The sequence below is a fragment of the Gigantopelta aegis genome, chromosome 10 (assembly GCF_016097555.1).
Source record: "Gigantopelta aegis isolate Gae_Host chromosome 10, Gae_host_genome, whole genome shotgun sequence".
NCBI lineage: Eukaryota > Metazoa > Mollusca > Gastropoda > Neomphalida > Peltospiridae > Gigantopelta > Gigantopelta aegis.
Genome location: NC_054708.1, coordinates 9242368 through 9259580, shown reverse-complemented (window position 1 = coordinate 9259580; position 17213 = coordinate 9242368). Strand labels below are relative to the sequence as shown.

The window sequence follows — 17213 nt, the reverse complement described above, 5'->3', positions numbered from 1 at the left end:
CAATGATTAATAAATCAATGTGCTCTTCTTGTGTCCAACTAAGGTTCCAGCACGCTGTCCTGGGCACTCACCTCAGCTTTCTGGGCTATTTGTCCAGGACATTGTTGTTAGTGAGAGAGAAGAGGATGTAGTGGTGTTACACCTACCCACCGTGTTGTTAAAACTCGCTCTGGGTGGGAGCCGGTACCGTGCTGCGAACCCTGTACCTACCAACCTTATGTCGGATGGCTTAACCACGACACCACCGAGGCCAATTCATTTGTGATGGCGTGGCTCATTGGGTTATTTCTCATTCCAGCCAGTGCACCACAACTGATATATCAAAGGCCGTGGTATGTGTTATCCTGTCTGTAGGATGGTGAATATAAAAGATCCGCCATCCCTTGCTACAAATGAAAAAATGAAGGGGGTTTCCTCTCTAAGACTATATATCAAAATTATCAAAGTTACAGCATAAAGGAACGGCAATACAGCATCTTTGTAAGTAATTCACGAAACTCTTCTTGTGTCGTGTAACTTGCTAACGTGTGATATTTGACAACGTACTGGAGGTAAAACCCCGATAACAAAAATAGCGAAAGTATTAACTAAATTTGTAACATTACATTACATCATTTTTTATTATTTTTGAAATCAGTTGTGACATTACGAGATAGAAATACATATGTGCGTTTGATCGCGCAAGAAAACGGACACCCAGATTCGTGCAATCACACACACACACACACACACACACACACACACATCCTGTTTACAACCTGCGAACACACACACACACACACACACACACACACACACACACACACGTACACATAAAACATACGCACAAAACATATACACACAAACACAAAAGATAAACACACAGGCATATCCGAATTCAAAAGAAATACAAGTAACAAAATTTGCCATTTTATAGTCATCACCAACTGTCCACAACGCGGCCAATCTAGGTCATGTTTGAAAGAAGCAAAGCCGAAGCGGATTTTCTTTCCGGCAGCTTCTCCTTACATACCGGGCACGCTGGGCTGGCGTGGAGGGACAGCCTGAGACACTTGCCGTGAAACATGTGTCCACACCGCGTCACACGCGCCGACGTCATGACGCACAGGCACACCGGGCAGATGTCGTTGTGATCGGCCAGTTCGCCGGCTGATGCTCGCCTCGAGTCCTCCAGAGTCTGCTGTTCCGTTTGGATCCTTTTCCAGACCCGCGTGCGGAACTCCAACAGCGAGATAAAACCGTTCGAGTAACTAAGGATAACGCTGAGGTAGTCCCCCCGTCGCATGGCGCATGCGAAGAGCACACAGCACAACGCGCAGTCGATTAGAATCAGTACGCCGAGAAAATAGTTAATCTCGAGACCTTCCAAGAAGTCAAGCTGACACTGCGCCATCTGTTTTGTAATAAACCTCTGGAGTCTTTTGTCCGAGACGATGAAGTACGTCATGGCTGCAGCGATTTCAAAGAACGAATACAAACGGTAATAAAACCCTAGCGAAAATATAGCGAACATCAACTCGGCTGCAATAAAGGGAAGATTCCTCGGACGCATGCCCAGTTGATCAGAGTGAGGGACATTACTTCCTGAAGCTCGATCTTCGTACACAGTCACTGAGTGCGCCAAAGAAGACAGGAACAGTCGGAAGCCTATGAACCACGATACCGACAGCAGGACCACGTGGTCATTGTGGAGTCCGAACAGAGACAGGATGAAGAGGGCCTGTCGTATGGACACGGACACTCCGCAGTGGAGGTTCGGGGGCCGGACCTGTTCCTGCTGGGGCCCGTCAATAAGCGTGTCGAAGGGCAGGCTGGACAGGGAGGAGATAGGATACCACAGAACGAAGAAGAGGAACTCGCTGATGGTGAAGGAGAGATCCCGGGAGATGTAGAGCGAGGCGAACACGAGCAGGACGAGCAGGTTGAGGAGAGCCAGACCAAATAGCATCAACACCGCCACCTCACTGCCGAACATTGGGCCAACCACCACAGACACGCCGAGGAGCACTGCAAATAGAATGAAAGAATGAATGGATAGATACATGGATGAATGAATTGATGGATGAATGTATGTATAGATGGATGATGAATGGATGAGTGAGTGTGTTTGTCACGGGGATCCTATAATACCCGTAACTCAATAAAACACGATTATCCAAATCTCTCTCCTAACTGTATATCTATTAGATCTCTCTGTAACAGGCAGTTATACCCGCTGGCTCGTCTAGGTATGATCAGAGATAAGATCTTATATAAAGTATATATTATTATAGCACGTTTAGTTCACTAGAAAACACAACAAAAACACAATACACTTTGGAATCTGCATTAATCTACGCTGACAAATGTACTGCCGCAGTAGTTAATTAACAACAACAAATAATAACAACCCAGAACTGATCACTTAATTAGTTAATCTCTAGGTGTCTAGTTATACAATATGCTAATCACTTCACCGTGACACAACACCCACACGTGTGATAATTGAGAAACGCTTCCAGGGGAACTTAATTAATAAAGGAATTACAACTCTATTCCTAACTGGTTAATTTTTAATTAACCCTTAACTACTCATTCAGTAACCTTGTAATACAGACTTAATACTGGTACCTATCACAATAAAGACAATAACCTACAGTTTACCTAGGTCCTCTAGGATGACTGGTTAAGCTTTTTATATATATAGAACAGTGAGCCTACAGTATTACTGCGTCAGATGACCGGCAGCACCGTCTAAATAATATTGGTATAATACAGTTAAGATATTTAAAGTCACATCAATCACATCAAGGTTATACACAGAGCAGAAAATATATAATTACCAAGTCCAACCGGACAGCGATCCCTGTGAGCCTTCCTATGTTTCTCCCCGATATCTCTAAAACCCTAGCTATTTATTATAAAATCCCAGACTGGTCCGGAGACAGGACGCGGAACCGAATCTTATGATGTGTATATTTCCACAGTAACCAAGCGGTATTTTTTTCTCAGATGGTCAGACTTAATGACGCCTAGTCGCCAAAATCACGGTTGTAAAAACCGCACTCGCGGAGGTATTACGTAACTACTGGCCAGCTGGGCTTAAGTGCATATTGGAACTGCACACGGCCCTCTAAAACAATTAATATCGCCACAGGCGAAAACAAAATTAAGAGCATGTTCCGTCACAGTGTTAGTGAGTGGATGGGTGGATGGGTGGATAAGTGAGTGAGTGGGTGAATGGATGGATGGATGGATAGTAGGTCGATGGATGGATTGATGAATAGGATATAGGATGTGAAACAAAAGTGAATCCCTTCAAAACCCGATCCTCTGTAAACCGGATTTCCCTCAAAACCCGACGTTTTTCACGGTCTCTTTTTAAATATCAGTATTGGCCTGGAACCTCTCTAAACCTAATACCCATTAAAGCTACACTTTTGATGTGGTCCTGTAGGTGTCCCGTTTACAGTCCACACCAGACACAAAAAAGCCCACTTTTCTATACTATGATTATTTAGGAAGCTCCAGACTCAATATATCAAAGGCCGTGGTATGTGCTATCCTGTCTGTGGGATGGTGCATATAAAAGATCTCTTGCTACTAGTGGAAAAATGTAGCGGGTCTTCGCTCTATGACTTTGTCAAAATGACTATATGTTTGACATCCAATAGCCGATGATTAATAAATCAGTAAATAAATGTGCTCTAGTGGTGTCGTTAAACATAAGAAACAAACCAGACTCAAATATTCACATTTCCCCTCTCTGTATCGTAATATCTGTTCTCCCCCTCCCTCCCTCCCTCCCCCCCCCCCTCTCCTCTCTCTCTCTCTCTCTCTCTCTCTCTCTCTCTCTCTCTCTCTCTCTCTCTCTCTCTCTCTCTCTGTGGTCCTTAACCATATGTCTGACGCCATATAAACATTTCCTTCCTGTTTGTATCGTAAAATCAATCTCTCTCTCTCTCTCTCTCTCTCTCTCTCTCTCTCTCTCTCTCTCTCTCTCTCTCTCTCTCTCTCTCTCTCTCTCTCTCTCTCTCTCTCCACCATCTCTCAATATATATTTGTATCTCTGTCTCCGACACTCATGGGCTTTTGACTTATGTGCCCAGAGCAGCGTGCTTGCACCGTACTCAACTTTAAGGACGAACCTAGTTACGTCATAATTCTATTACTGTATTATGTCAGAACGGAACGGGCACCTGCTAGAGAGGGCGGGAATTCACGCTCACTCTGCGGTGACCTTTGTCCTATCGACAAGGCACGGACAATGATTTGTATCCTCGGCGGTCACACAGGCTGGGTCACCGTGACCCGTGTCAGCCACCACTCGTCCATGCCATGCTATCTTTAGGCTGTGTGTTTACAACACCAGCATGGCCACGGTTCAATTTTATATCAGCGCATGTGTTTTGATATTGCTTTTTATAAATAAATTGTGTTCTGTGCTTTCACAAAAAGAAATTTATAGGTGGTTAAGTTATCAATCTACAATTCAAAATGAAACAGAAGTTTGAAAATAAACAAAACATTCTGAATTACATTTACTGAGACGCGGAACTCTAAACAAACAAGCATCTTTCAAGTTTTATTCTCTAAAAGCTTCTTTAATTCTCTCTTAGGTATGAAATTCTCTATAATTATGAGGAAATTTGTTAGATAAAATAACAACAACATGGACGTCCAAATTGTCTACTGATAGTGCCACCGTAACACCACCTACCCAACCACACTCACCCCACAATCCAACCCCGTACTATATAGTATTTTGATAGTGCTACATCATCAATAATTCATTTTTGACTATGACATTATAAATGTAAACTTGCTGTTGTTAAACAGTTTTACTTCTGTAGGCGAACGCAGTATCGTGACATTTGATCCGATCGACATACATAATAACAACACTGAATTTACAGAGTGTAAAACGAGCGTTACCTGTAATAGTCCACTCTATGTCGTGCCAAACCATTCTTCATCATCGACTTCGACTCGAAACGTCCACACTAGGTCGCCTTTAAGCTTTACTTACGTATGCAAAGTTCGACCCACTGGCGATGAAAGTCACTGTGGTGATAAGGCGCTGTCGTTGTTTTCGTACCGTCATTTGCAGCTGACTGTGGTACATCGCGGTGTCTCACCCATTGTCAGATAATACAAATAGCATTACAGATTATGGCAGTGTTATAACAAGTGTTACATGTATCTTTATGTAGAAATACAGTCGATATTTTAACACTGTGCAGGCTCGAAGAAACCAGGGGAGGGGGCGAGGGTACGTTTTTTGTCCTACTCTATACGTGTATAAATAAAGATTAAAATGTTGCGTGTGTCCCCCTCTGCTAGAGATTGTGGCCCCTCTCAATAGAGAAAGTGGCCCCCTCACTGGATTTTGTGGGCTCTCACTAGAGATTGTGCCACCTCAACTCCAGATATCATTCCTACGGGCTCGCTGGGTGTGAAATGCTGTTTAACTCAATCACATGCATGGGGCCTACAATCTACGCAGTCGATCCCGCTTACGTGCATGACACAGTGGGCAGACCTGGCACTGGCTAGTATGTATTGATGTATGAATAGCTATATATTGTATGTATGTCGAGGTTGACTGTTACATACATAGATATTAACGCACTGCGGATAATTAAAAAATTTCTGGCCTCACAAATTGTCCCATTCCGTTGTTGGGACTCGAATCTATGGCACCGAATCGCCAGCAAATTGCAGACTAACCACAGTGCATTCTGAGCTATTAAAACTACATTCCCTGGAATATTTTTATTATTAAAGCATATAGAACAGAAAATCCAATTACGTTTGGTGCATATATGACGCCGCACTCCGCATTGGTTTTACTACGCTGGCTTATCCAGGTCAAAAACAAAGCCAGTATTTTGAAAGTGGGACACTTTTGACGGGCTCGTACCGATCTCGGTTTTCATTGGCTTATCACAAGTATAGAATTCCCCAACAAGAGATCACGTGAGATTTCGCAATTTTTTAACAAATTTAACTGTCTTGATTGAGGGGTCGTCTCATATCTCCAAAACATATTTATATCCATAGAGGTATGGTACAACGCCTTTCCAGGGGTCGGTGAGTGGGGGATTTGCCTTGAAATTTTGACAGTGGCCAGCTGTTGGCATACGCGTTATATGTAAGGGGGTGTTACTAATTACGTAACGCTCTAGGGGTAGAGGAAGAGGGTACCGTGTTCGATTTACGTGACATTTTTCAAGACTATATGTTATTTTTATTCATTACTTAGACCTAAAAAGGTGTGTTTCGGAAATGCGCGGTCAGTCTAGGATCGATCCCCATCGGCGGATATACAAAAAGACCATGGTATGTGATATCCTGTGTGGGATGGTACATATAAATGATCCCTTGCTAAAAAAAATGTAGCGGGTTTCCAAGGCGGGTGTGCAGGGATTTCAGCGGGGTTGGGGTTATAGACTGTGTTAAGCGAAGTTTATATGGGGCCATGCTCCCCCCAAAAATACATTTCAATTTTTCTAAAGCTTGAGCAAGTAAGGGTTTCGACCTCCAATACCCTCCCCCTGCACATGCACCCGATTCCTCTCTAAGATTATATATCAAAATTACCAAATGTTAAAGATCCAACAGCAGATGATATGTTTTATTTAATGACGCACTCAACACATTTTATTTACGGTTGTATGGTGTCGGATGATTATTAAATCAATATGCTTTATCTTTGATGTCGTTAACCCCCCCCCCCCCCCCAACTTTACCCTTTCCAAAAGAAATAATATTTATTTGAATTTGTCGATTTTAAGAAGTGAAAACGTTCATTGTCTACTTTAGTATATTTTATTTTAAAAATATATACATGATTAATGTGTTACTAGTATACAAACTAAACTTTGAAAGTTCTACTAACACTTTATAAAATATCAATTCTGAAATAGGAAGGTACGACTATCGATAATACGTTGTCAAGATCAAACCTGTTTTAACTAAAGACTAGTACCATATCCTCAACCGAACGTTCTTCGTACAGCGCAAGATTTCTGTTTTAATTTTTTGAGACGAACCCTACAATTTGAAATCGGCAAACACACGTGTTAACTGAATCTGACAACAGGCTGTCGTTTGTGCTTTGCCGAGCTATGGCGGCACAGGCGACGAATCGAGCGTATACGTTTGACGATATCCGTTCATAGCGAACACACGACCTTTTTAAAAGTGCATTTGAGCTTGTATTTTACATTTGTACATGATGTTATAATATGGTAGCCAGAGAATGTAACTTTAATGTATCCATAAAAAGGATTCTGTTTAACTCAACCATACGCATGGGGCTTACAATCTACGCGGTCGATCCCGCTTACGTGCATGAAACAGTGGGCAGATCTGGCACTGGCTAGTATGTGTATATATGTATGTATGTACGAGTGCATATATATGTGTCAGTGCATACGAGCGTGCGTGTGTATTTGTGTGTCGTTTGTGTATAATCATAATTAAACAACAGACACACGAGCGCTAGTATGCACACACACGCTCGTATACATACACACACACCACACACACACCACACACACACACGCGCGCGCGCGCGCGCCAGTATGCACACACGCTCGTATGCATACACACACATACATACAGACACACACACACACATACACATACACGCGCGCGCGCGCACACACACACACACACACGCACACACACATACACACACACACACACACACACACACACAGAGAACACACCACCACCAAAAGAAAACCCCCACAAAAACCCCACAAAACAAAAAGAAAATAAAATAAAAGCAACATAACACACATTTTAATTTTTTATTTTATCTATTAATATTATTGTAATTTTATACCTTCAAAGCCGTCTTCATACCAAGTTAGGTCTCACTACACAGATCACTTCCGGGTGACAGTTCATTGATCACTGTCCACTATAGTTCCACATGTTATGGTTCACATATTCACTTCTAGGAAATGGTGAAGAATTAAAACAATATGTATGTTTAATGGTAAGCCTTCTGGCTGTATTTTGCCCATGTCATTTTGTATTATTGTGCATCGACCTTTTGGGACATGGGTATATAGCGCAAGTGACAGCCGGAGTGAATCGGTTAATGAACCACCTGTTCGGACCGGTATTACAGCCAGATGCGGTCAAATAGCAAAAAACTGAGACGGAAATGTTCTCAATTTTGGAGTGGAAATAAATGCTTATATAATGTATGTTCGCAATGGTGTATGTTGTTAGTGCCAACGAGAACCCGTTCTATGTGCAATCTTCGCTTGAAGTTGGGCAGTTTAACATGGGTTTCAATGGCAGATGACATCTGTGTAGTGAGACCTTAGGTCTCACTACACAGATGACTTCCGGGTGAGAGTTCATTGATCACGGTCCACTATAGTTCCTAATTGTGGCACATGTTATGGTTCACATATTCACTTCTAGGAAATGGTGAAGAATTAAAACAATATGTATGTTTAATGGTAAGCCTTCTGGCTGTATTTTGCCCATATTATTTTGTAATATTGTGCATCGACCTTTTGGGACATGGGTATATAGTGCAAGTGACAGCCGGAGTGAATCGGTTTATGAACCACCTGTTCGGACCGGTACTACAGCCGGATGCGGTCATATAGCAAAAAACTGAGACGGAAATGTTCACAATTTTGGAATGAATATAAATGCTTATATAATGTATGTTCGCAATGGTGTATGTTGTTAGTGCCAACAAGAACCCGTTCTATGGGCAATCTTCACTTGAAGTTTGGCAGTTTAAGATGGGTTTCAATGGCAGATGACATCTGTGTAGTGAGACCTTAGCAAACCACAGATAAGAACGAAGTAATAATGTTACGAAACGTTTATGACGTCATCTCCATCGTCATAAGAACGCACGACCGTAAAGCTACAGAGACCGCTAATTACTAAAGTTAAACTCGTTTTCCTGTATAACTATTTCCGTGTGAATCTCCAAAATCCAATGAGTGATATGATTACAAAAAACCTCGTTGTCATGGTACTATTCTTTTACGCGGATGCTGAAACTCATTGACAACCGGTGAATTGCTTTTTACTGTTAAAATGCAAACGTCACCAAACTGACGTTTGGCTTTGACCATGAAATCATGTTTGTGTTTTTAACATAAACGATGCCAGTTAACCGTGATTTCACACCGTCGACACAAAATGATGGAATATGGGTAAGTACCGAATACACGCCTAAGTTCTATTATTTAATTTAATTTTTTTTTTTGACGTTGGAAAATCCGAGGAATCCCTTCGGGAACATTGTCCACCACCACCCCAAACCATAAATGGATTTTGTTTGGATCCGCCACTGATTTGTACTGCAAAACAACTCACGGTATTTAACAATATCTGATCTAGTAAAGAAATACTTTGGTATATAGGTGTAGATGCATCTTGCTTTATTGAAAAAAATGTATTGAAACAAATAGTGATATTCATCACCAACGTCATCTTTATCACATTATAATTTTTACGTTCATTTCTAAGAATATTCTCTCACCTTCCAACTTCGAATGGTAGCTTGTGGTTGAATTGGTAGTACGATACTAACAAAAGTGAATGATGAGTTTACAAACGTTGAATCAAGGGTCTGTAACGACAAACCGCATGCAGCAATCTAAACTTTAGTAATTAAAGTGTGGACTTGAGAAATTGTGAATCACAGGACCAGGGCCCGTGCTTATAAAACTTAAAGTCTAGACTTTAATAAAGTCCAGACTTTAACGTAATGCTATTTGAATGACGTTGCCATGACGTTAAAGTCTGGACTTTATTAAAGTCTAGACTTTAAGGTTTATAAGCACCGGGCCAGATTGAAAATGTGTGTTTATGTTTGTTTCAGTATCCACATCACAGCCTTGGGGGCGTGGTGCACGGGGAAGACTTTCAGAGCACCACCAACAGGATGCTGTATTCCACGTTCAGCGAGGAGGCGGAACACATACCCCCTCCAGCCCCAGTCGGCTTCCAGGCCAAAGAAGCAGTAAGTGTAAAGCCGCAAACCCTACTACTGCCAGCCCCTTCCACGACGCGGCGTAGCTTACTATCGTCGTAAATCGGCCTCCAGTAACGTAGAGGTCAAATAGCAGTAAGATGTGTAAAAATGGATCTAATCAGATCAGGTCAGAGTGTTTAACGTGCACATTCAGAACAAGCTGTTGTAGCGCACGCCTGTCCTGGGCCTAGGTGCCGGCCTCGGCCAGCTCCTCTGTCCAGGACAGGAAAGGGTGGGACGGGGTGGAGGGAGACCGCCTTCCCTAGCAGGCGCAAGAGAGCACCAGCAGCCCGACCGGAGTCGGTAACAGACGGAGGGTGGTTTTGGTGCTATGGAATTTGGAATGTCCCGTAGGATTAATGCCAAAGGGAAAGGGTACGCAGTTTTATGACGGAATTTAGGCGCCAATTTTGAACAGTCCGCCGAAAGAGAAAGAGGGATGGATCACATGAAAACTCTGCATTCGGTGAAAAACATTCTAGGCTGTGACGGAACATGCTCTTAATTTTGTTTTCGCCTGTGGCGATATTAATTGTGTTAGAGAGCCGTGTGCAGTTCCAATATGCACTTAGCCCAGGTGGGCACCTTGTTACGTAATACCTTCGCGCGACCGTGCATCCCAATATGCACTTAGCCCAGGTACGGAGGCCATGTGGCCAGTAGTTACGTAATAACTCCGGTAGTGCTGTTTATGACCAGGGGATTGCTCGCGGACTGGCGACAGAATGTCTGGTCATCTAAGAAAATATATAGACTCTAGGAGTGGTGGAAATTCACATGATAAGATTCAATACCGCGATGTGCCCCAGGCGATATTCGGCTTTTAATATAAATAGCTAGGGTTTTAGAGATTTCAGGGAGAAACAAAAGGAAGGCTCCAGGGGATCGCTGTCCGTCCGGACTGGTAAATAATTTTATTTCTGCTCTGTGTATAACCTTGATGTGATTGATGTGACTTTAAATATTTTAATACTGTATTATACCAATATTATTTAGACGGTGCTGCCGGTCATCTGACGCAGTATACTGTAGGCTCACTGTCCTAGATAATTATTAAGGCTTAGCCAGTCATCCTAGAGGACCTAGGTAAACTGTAGGTTATTGTCTTTATTGTGATAGGTACCAGTATTAATTCTGTGTTACTAGGTTACTGAATGAGTAGTAAGGGTTAATTAAAAATTAACCAGTTAGGAATAGAGTTGTAATTCCTTTATTAATTAAGTTCCCCTGGAAGCGTTTCTCAATTATCACACGTTACTGGACGAGTAGTAAGGGTTAATGAAAAATTAACCAGTTAGGAATAGAGTTGTAATTCCTTTATTAATTAAGTTCTCCTGGAAGCGTTTTTCAATTATCACACGTGTGGGTGTTGTGTCACGGTGAAGTGATTAGCATATTGTGTAAACTAGACACCTAGAGATTAACTAATTAAGTGATCAGTTCTGGGTTGTTATTATTGGTTGTTGTTAATTAACTACTGCGGCAGTACATTTGTCAGCGTAGGTTAATACAGATTCCAAAGTGTATTGTGTTTTTGTTGTGTTTTTTAGTGAACTAAACGTGCTATAATAATATATACTTTATATAAGATCTTATCTCTGATCATACCTAGATGAGCCAGCGGGTTTAACTGCCTGTTACAGAGAGATCTAATATATATACAGTTAGGAGAGATATTTGGACAATCGTGTTTCATTCAGTTACGGGTATTATAGGATCCCCGTGACATACGACCTTCACACGAACATATGGGAGATAACTCATGTCTTATGCATTCGGCAATTATCGCTTAGCAAATAAACTGACAAAGTTACTTTGTGGATGTCCGATACCATTAAATACATTCATTATGTTTTAAATAGTCAGAAACCAATGTATTATATAACTAATTCGCCCTTATTCGCTTAGATCTTAATCGTAAAAGGGGCACTTACGACTACCGTAAGGTTGCTTCGTGGAACGGCTGTAAAGTTTACGTGTGCCAGCCGTAAAACTCACCTTAAGTTACTACAATTAACCTTAGCTACAATTCATTCGTGGAACGGGGCCTTGTAACACATCTGGATAAAGTGACAATAGAGTGAATCGAGAGTGTGTGACGTTTACACGGGGAAATGTCCTTTAAAACTAAACTGGAGCTTGTCTCCATAACCGTTACTTCTCAGACCTACATGCCTTTTTAGAATTATGAAAAATTAATTTCGTGGTATTACAAACATCAGGATGACCGGAAACACTTCGGATGTTCGGAAATGAATAATCTAAACAATGAAATCTAAGGTCTCACTACACAGATGTCATCTGCCATTGAAACCCATGTTAAATTTCCCAACTTCAAACGAAGATTGCCAATAGAACGGGTTCTCGTTGGCACTAACAACATACACCATTGCGAACATACATTATATAAGCATTTATTTTCACTCCAAAATTGAGAACATTTCCGTCTCAGTTTGTTGCTATATGACCGCATCTGGCTGTAGTACCGGTCCGAACAGGTGGTTCATTAACCGAATCACTCCGGCTGTCACTGGCGCTATATACCCAAGTCTCAAAAGGTCGATGCACAATATTACAATATAACATGGGCAAAATGCAGCCAGAACGCTTACCATTAAACATGCATATTGTTTTAATTCTTCACCATTTCCTAGAAGTGAATATGTGAACCATAACGTGTCACAATTAGGAACTATAGTGGACAGTGATCAATGAACTCTCACCCGGAAGTGATCTGTGTAGTGAGACCTAAGTAATGTCTCATTTCAATCATCCAGTGATTAAGAACGAGTCTAATAGTAACAAATACGCGGTAATATTTAAAAACTTGAGTCTGTCACTTTAAGTCTCAATCCGATGTCGTTAGGAGTATGGGTTATGTTGGGCCAGACTCCATTTATTCGTATTACGTATATGCGTATGTGTATACATATTCTGTTAGTTATGCGTCGTCCACGTACGCGTGGTTCAAATTCGAAAGCTGTCTCTAGAGATACTTCTAGACGGTCACATTGCGCTGTATAATCATAACTGTGACTATTGTTACAGACTACATATGGTCACATTATGTTTAATAAGCACAACTGTGCATATTGTTACAGACAAATTATACACGGCCATATTATGCTATAATAATCGTATCTGTATATATTGTTACAAACTACAGACGGCCACATTAGGCTGTATAATCATATTAGTGAATATTGTTACAGACAAACTACAGACGGTCACATTATGTTGTTATAATCATATCTTTGTATATTGTTACAAACTACAGACGGTCGCATTATACTGTTACAATCATAACTGTGTATATTGTTACAAACTACAGACGGTCACATTATTCTGTTACAATCATAACTGTGTATATTGTTACAAACTACAGACGGTCACATTATTCTGTTACAATCATAACTGTGTATATTGTTACAAACTACAGACGGTCACATTATGATGTTACAATCATAACTGTGTATATTGTTACAAACTACAGACGGTCACATTATGATGTTAAAATCATAACTGTGTATACTGTTACAAACTACAGACGTTCACATTGTGTTGTTACAATCATAAATGTGCACGAGTATATTGTTACAGACAAACTACAGATGGTCTCACAAGTTTTCACAATGTGACAACAAGTACGCCGTGGCCTATGGCATCAATTTTGGCGAGGTGAGGCGGGTTTCTACTCTCTTTAGGGGGCTATTTGAGTCATTTTAATTACATCCATCAACCCAAACATCCAAAACAACTATCAACCCATCCGTCCGTTCATCTATCCACCAATCATTTCACACATCCATCCATCCATCCACCCATCCTTCCATCCATCTATTCGTCTGTCTGTCCACCCACCCACATACACATCCATCCATCCGTCCACCCAGCCATCAATTCACTCATCCATCCATTTATTTATTCATCCATCCATCCATCCATCAAGCCATTCATCCACCCACATGGCCACTCACCCATCCATTCACCCGTCCATTCATACACACACCCAACCGAGGTTTCTTACGAGCCTGCATTTACTTTTTAAAAATGGGCTATTTCTCACGCTAGCCAGTGTAACACGACTGGTATATCAAAGGCTGTGGTATGTGCTATCCTATCTGTAGGGTGGTGCATATAAAAGATTCCTTGCTACTAATGGGAAAATGTAGCAGGTTTCCTCTCTAACACTATATGTCAAAATTACCAAATGTTTGACATCCAATAGCCGATGATTAATAAATCAATGTGCTCTAGTGGTGTCGTTAAACAAAACAAACTTTTACTCCCAAAAACCTCATATATTTTAATTGCGTTCATTGCGTTTCAGCCAAAAGACAGAAAGTTGGGTAAAGCAATCATTCCAGTAATTCGGCGAACTAATTACACAGATAGAAACTTTCTCAAAAATTTGTGTCTGGATTCCATTGAGCACCGTTTTGACACGGTGTACGGCGACGCGTACCAGCCCAAACGAACAGAGTTCCCTCCCATTCACCGTAGATACCCGCGAGAATACGAACATCCCGCCAAAGGCTGGGTTCCGGTGGATCCGAAGCCGATTAAGAAGCGGGATATCCGGCCGAACATCCCGTGGCGCCCCCTGTCGTCCACTCAGCGGCCTGACGGAAAACACAACACGTGGTCGTACTCGTACTACCCGGTCCACAAAATAAAATATGAAATGAGAAGAAAACCGCCCATCCGTGACCGCATCACTAGATACGGACCGATAGTCATGAATAAAACTACCTGATTAATGGTGTTTGTTTTATTAGTATTTTATTTTTTGAAAAAATTACCAAAAAAAACGAAAATAATTAATCCCACCGTCACACACACACGCACGCACGCGCACACTGTTTTATTTAACGATCCACTCAACAAATTTTAATTATGGTTATATGGCGTCGGGCACATGGATAAAAAGTTTGTTTTGTTTAACGACATCACTAGAGCACATTGATTAATCAATCATCGGCTAATGGATGTCAAACATTTGTTAATTCTGACTCGTAGTCAACGGAGGAAACCCGCTACATTTTTCCTATTGCAGCAAGGGATCTTTTATATGCACTTCCCCACAGACAGGATAGCACATGCCACGGCCTTTGATATACCAGTCGTGTTCCACACCACTGCAAAGGAATCAATAGCAACATTGCTTGGAACTACCGCTATAGCTGTTTGCTATTTATTAAATATCCATACACTGCAGGGTTACACAAAAAAATAATTTGCGTAACCCATTAATGGGTTGTTCAAAATTAATGGATTACGCAAATTACTTTTGCTTAACCTTTTTTTTTTTTGCTAACCCACTTACAAAATAATAAAACATCATTTATTAATGTAAAATTTCATATAATGTTGTGTGTTTTTTTAATTTAATACATACAATTATTAATATTAATTCAGTTGTTTTCCTCTGCTTTTTAATTACTTTGACAAGCAAATTATTATTATCTAACAGTCTTAGAGAGGAAACCCGCTACATTTCCCGATTAGCAGCAAGGGATCATTTATATGCACTTTCCCACAGACAGGCACATGGATAAGGATCACACAGATAATGAGAGAAAGTTAAAGTTTGTTTTGTTTAACGACACCACTAGAGCACATTGAAATACTGAGAAAGAAAACCCGCTACTAGTCGTGGTGGACGAGAAATAGCCCCTTGGGCCCACCAAGATAAATGCTCATATTCCTTTACAAAGGAAGTGGAAATGTTTTATTTAACGACGCACTCAACACATTTTATTTTCGGTTATATGGCGTCGGACATATGGTTAAGAACCACACAGATATTGAGAGAGGAAACCCGCTGTCGCCAATTCATGGGCTACTCTTTTCGATTGGCAGCAAGGGTTCTTTTGTATGCACCACCCCACAGACAGGATATCACATACCACGTCCTTTGATATACCAGTCGTGGTGCACTGGCTGGAACGAGAAATAGCCCAATGGGCCTACCGACGGGGATCGATCCCGAACCGACCGAGCATCAAACGAGCGCTTTAACAGTGGGCTGCGTCCCGCACCTTATTCCTTTTCAAGTGATGACATATGTACGATATCTTATTTGGGTGATTACGCATGTTATTCCATATGAATAATTTTTTTTAAAACTCTACGGTATAATACATGAGGTTTTGTTTTTACAAGTGCGTTTCATATTTTCAAGGAAGTTTTATTTTTCTTTGAAAAAGTAATGCACACAGTTCTTTATTTGAATTCGCCCTTTGCAAAACAAATTTCTTGATTTTACTTTTACAAAATGGGGTAAAATAAATAACATCGTTGGTTTGAAACAGTCTCATTAGAATATTAATTTTTGTACATCCATTGTGTTCTGGTGAAATATCAAACCATTTTATAAGAGTGCCGCGTACCTCTACCTGCGTGGATCCAGGAGGGTTGTGGAAAAGTTTGTTTTTGTGGTTGTGTGTGTGTGTGTGTGTGTGTGTGTGTGTGTCTGTGTATGTTTGTGAGTGTGTTTGCGTGTTGGGGGGGGGGGGGGGGGGGGGTCAAGGGTAAAAGGGCACATGGACTAACTCGTAAAAAGGGCAACACAATCAAAATTGTTTGTAAAGCCAGAACAAAAAGCACTTCAATATATTTGGGGGAGGGGACGGGTCCCCTATTCCCTGTCCCTTGGATTCGCCTCTGCTCTAGTGTCGTATAGGTATTCTATAGCTGCAGTTCATCCATATCCTGCTTTCAGCGACAGCGAGCGAGGTTCATATAGATTGGGCGCGGCGTCTGCTCACTGCATTCTTTGGCACATAAACCATAAACGATTATTTCATTGCGGCTGGTCACATACGTTTTCAGACGCACACATCGTATGCATCCAGTCTAGACGCTCTCATCGAAACTAATGTATTTCGGTTGTTTTTTTTAGCCGGACCGCACGCATGCGCCGCACCCAGTCTATATGAGCCTTAACGTTCGCGAACGGTCCCCAATGTGGTTTAACGTGAAGCGCATGAAACCAATGTAGCGAACGTTTTCTTCTGCTCGTCCTGGCTGAACTCGGCCGTGGTTTGCTTTTGTCCTATCTACTAGTGTAACCGTGTCTGGATATCTCGATGTTTATATTTTGTCTCTGAAACCTCTTACTTGCCTGCGTGAGCTATCTTTCTAAGACAATTGTTGATTAGTTACTTTTAGGGAGAAATGCTATGGAAAACATGAAAACTACCAC

The 17213-nt window shown here is 41.4% G+C and overlaps 2 protein-coding genes across 2 annotated transcripts; one reads left to right on the top strand and one right to left on the bottom strand.

Annotated features, from left to right (window-relative positions):
• Window positions 1–649: 649 nt before the first annotated feature.
• On the bottom strand, window positions 650–5015 carry LOC121384754. Its single transcript, XM_041515295.1, has 2 exons — window positions 4915–5015; window positions 650–2007 (listed from the first exon to the last, which is right to left on the bottom strand). Exons 1-2 carry the CDS (start codon window positions 4946–4948, stop codon window positions 947–949), a joined length of 1095 nt encoding a protein of 364 aa, XP_041371229.1. The 5' UTR covers window positions 4949–5015; the 3' UTR covers window positions 650–946.
• Window positions 5016–8873: 3858 nt separating this feature from the next.
• On the top strand, window positions 8874–14766 carry LOC121384284. Its single transcript, XM_041514599.1, has 4 exons — window positions 8874–9182; window positions 9854–9994; window positions 13607–13684; window positions 14337–14766. Exons 1-4 carry the CDS (start codon window positions 9132–9134, stop codon window positions 14760–14762), a joined length of 696 nt encoding a protein of 231 aa, XP_041370533.1. The 5' UTR covers window positions 8874–9131; the 3' UTR covers window positions 14763–14766.
• Window positions 14767–17213: the final 2447 nt, after the last annotated feature.

What these genes read in the sequence shown, in the direction of transcription:
- LOC121384284 (XM_041514599.1), top strand. Translation starts at nt 9,132, where the DNA reads ATGCCAGTTAACCGTGATTTCACACCGTCGACACAAAATGATGGAATA. An exon ending in CACAAAATGATGGAATATGG is followed by an intron (nt 9,183 to 9,853) that starts GTAAGTACCGAA and finishes TGTTTGTTTCAG; the next exon opens with TATCCACATCACAGCCTTGG. An exon ending in GCTTCCAGGCCAAAGAAGCA is followed by an intron (nt 9,995 to 13,606) that starts GTAAGTGTAAAG and finishes ATATTGTTACAG; the next exon opens with ACAAACTACAGATGGTCTCA.
- LOC121384754 (XM_041515295.1), bottom strand. Translation starts at nt 4,948, where the DNA reads ATGGTTTGGCACGACATAGAGTGGACTATTACAG. An exon ending in CATAGAGTGGACTATTACAG is followed by an intron (nt 2,008 to 4,914) that starts GTAACGCTCGTT and finishes TTCTATTTGCAG; the next exon opens with TGCTCCTCGGCGTGTCTGTG.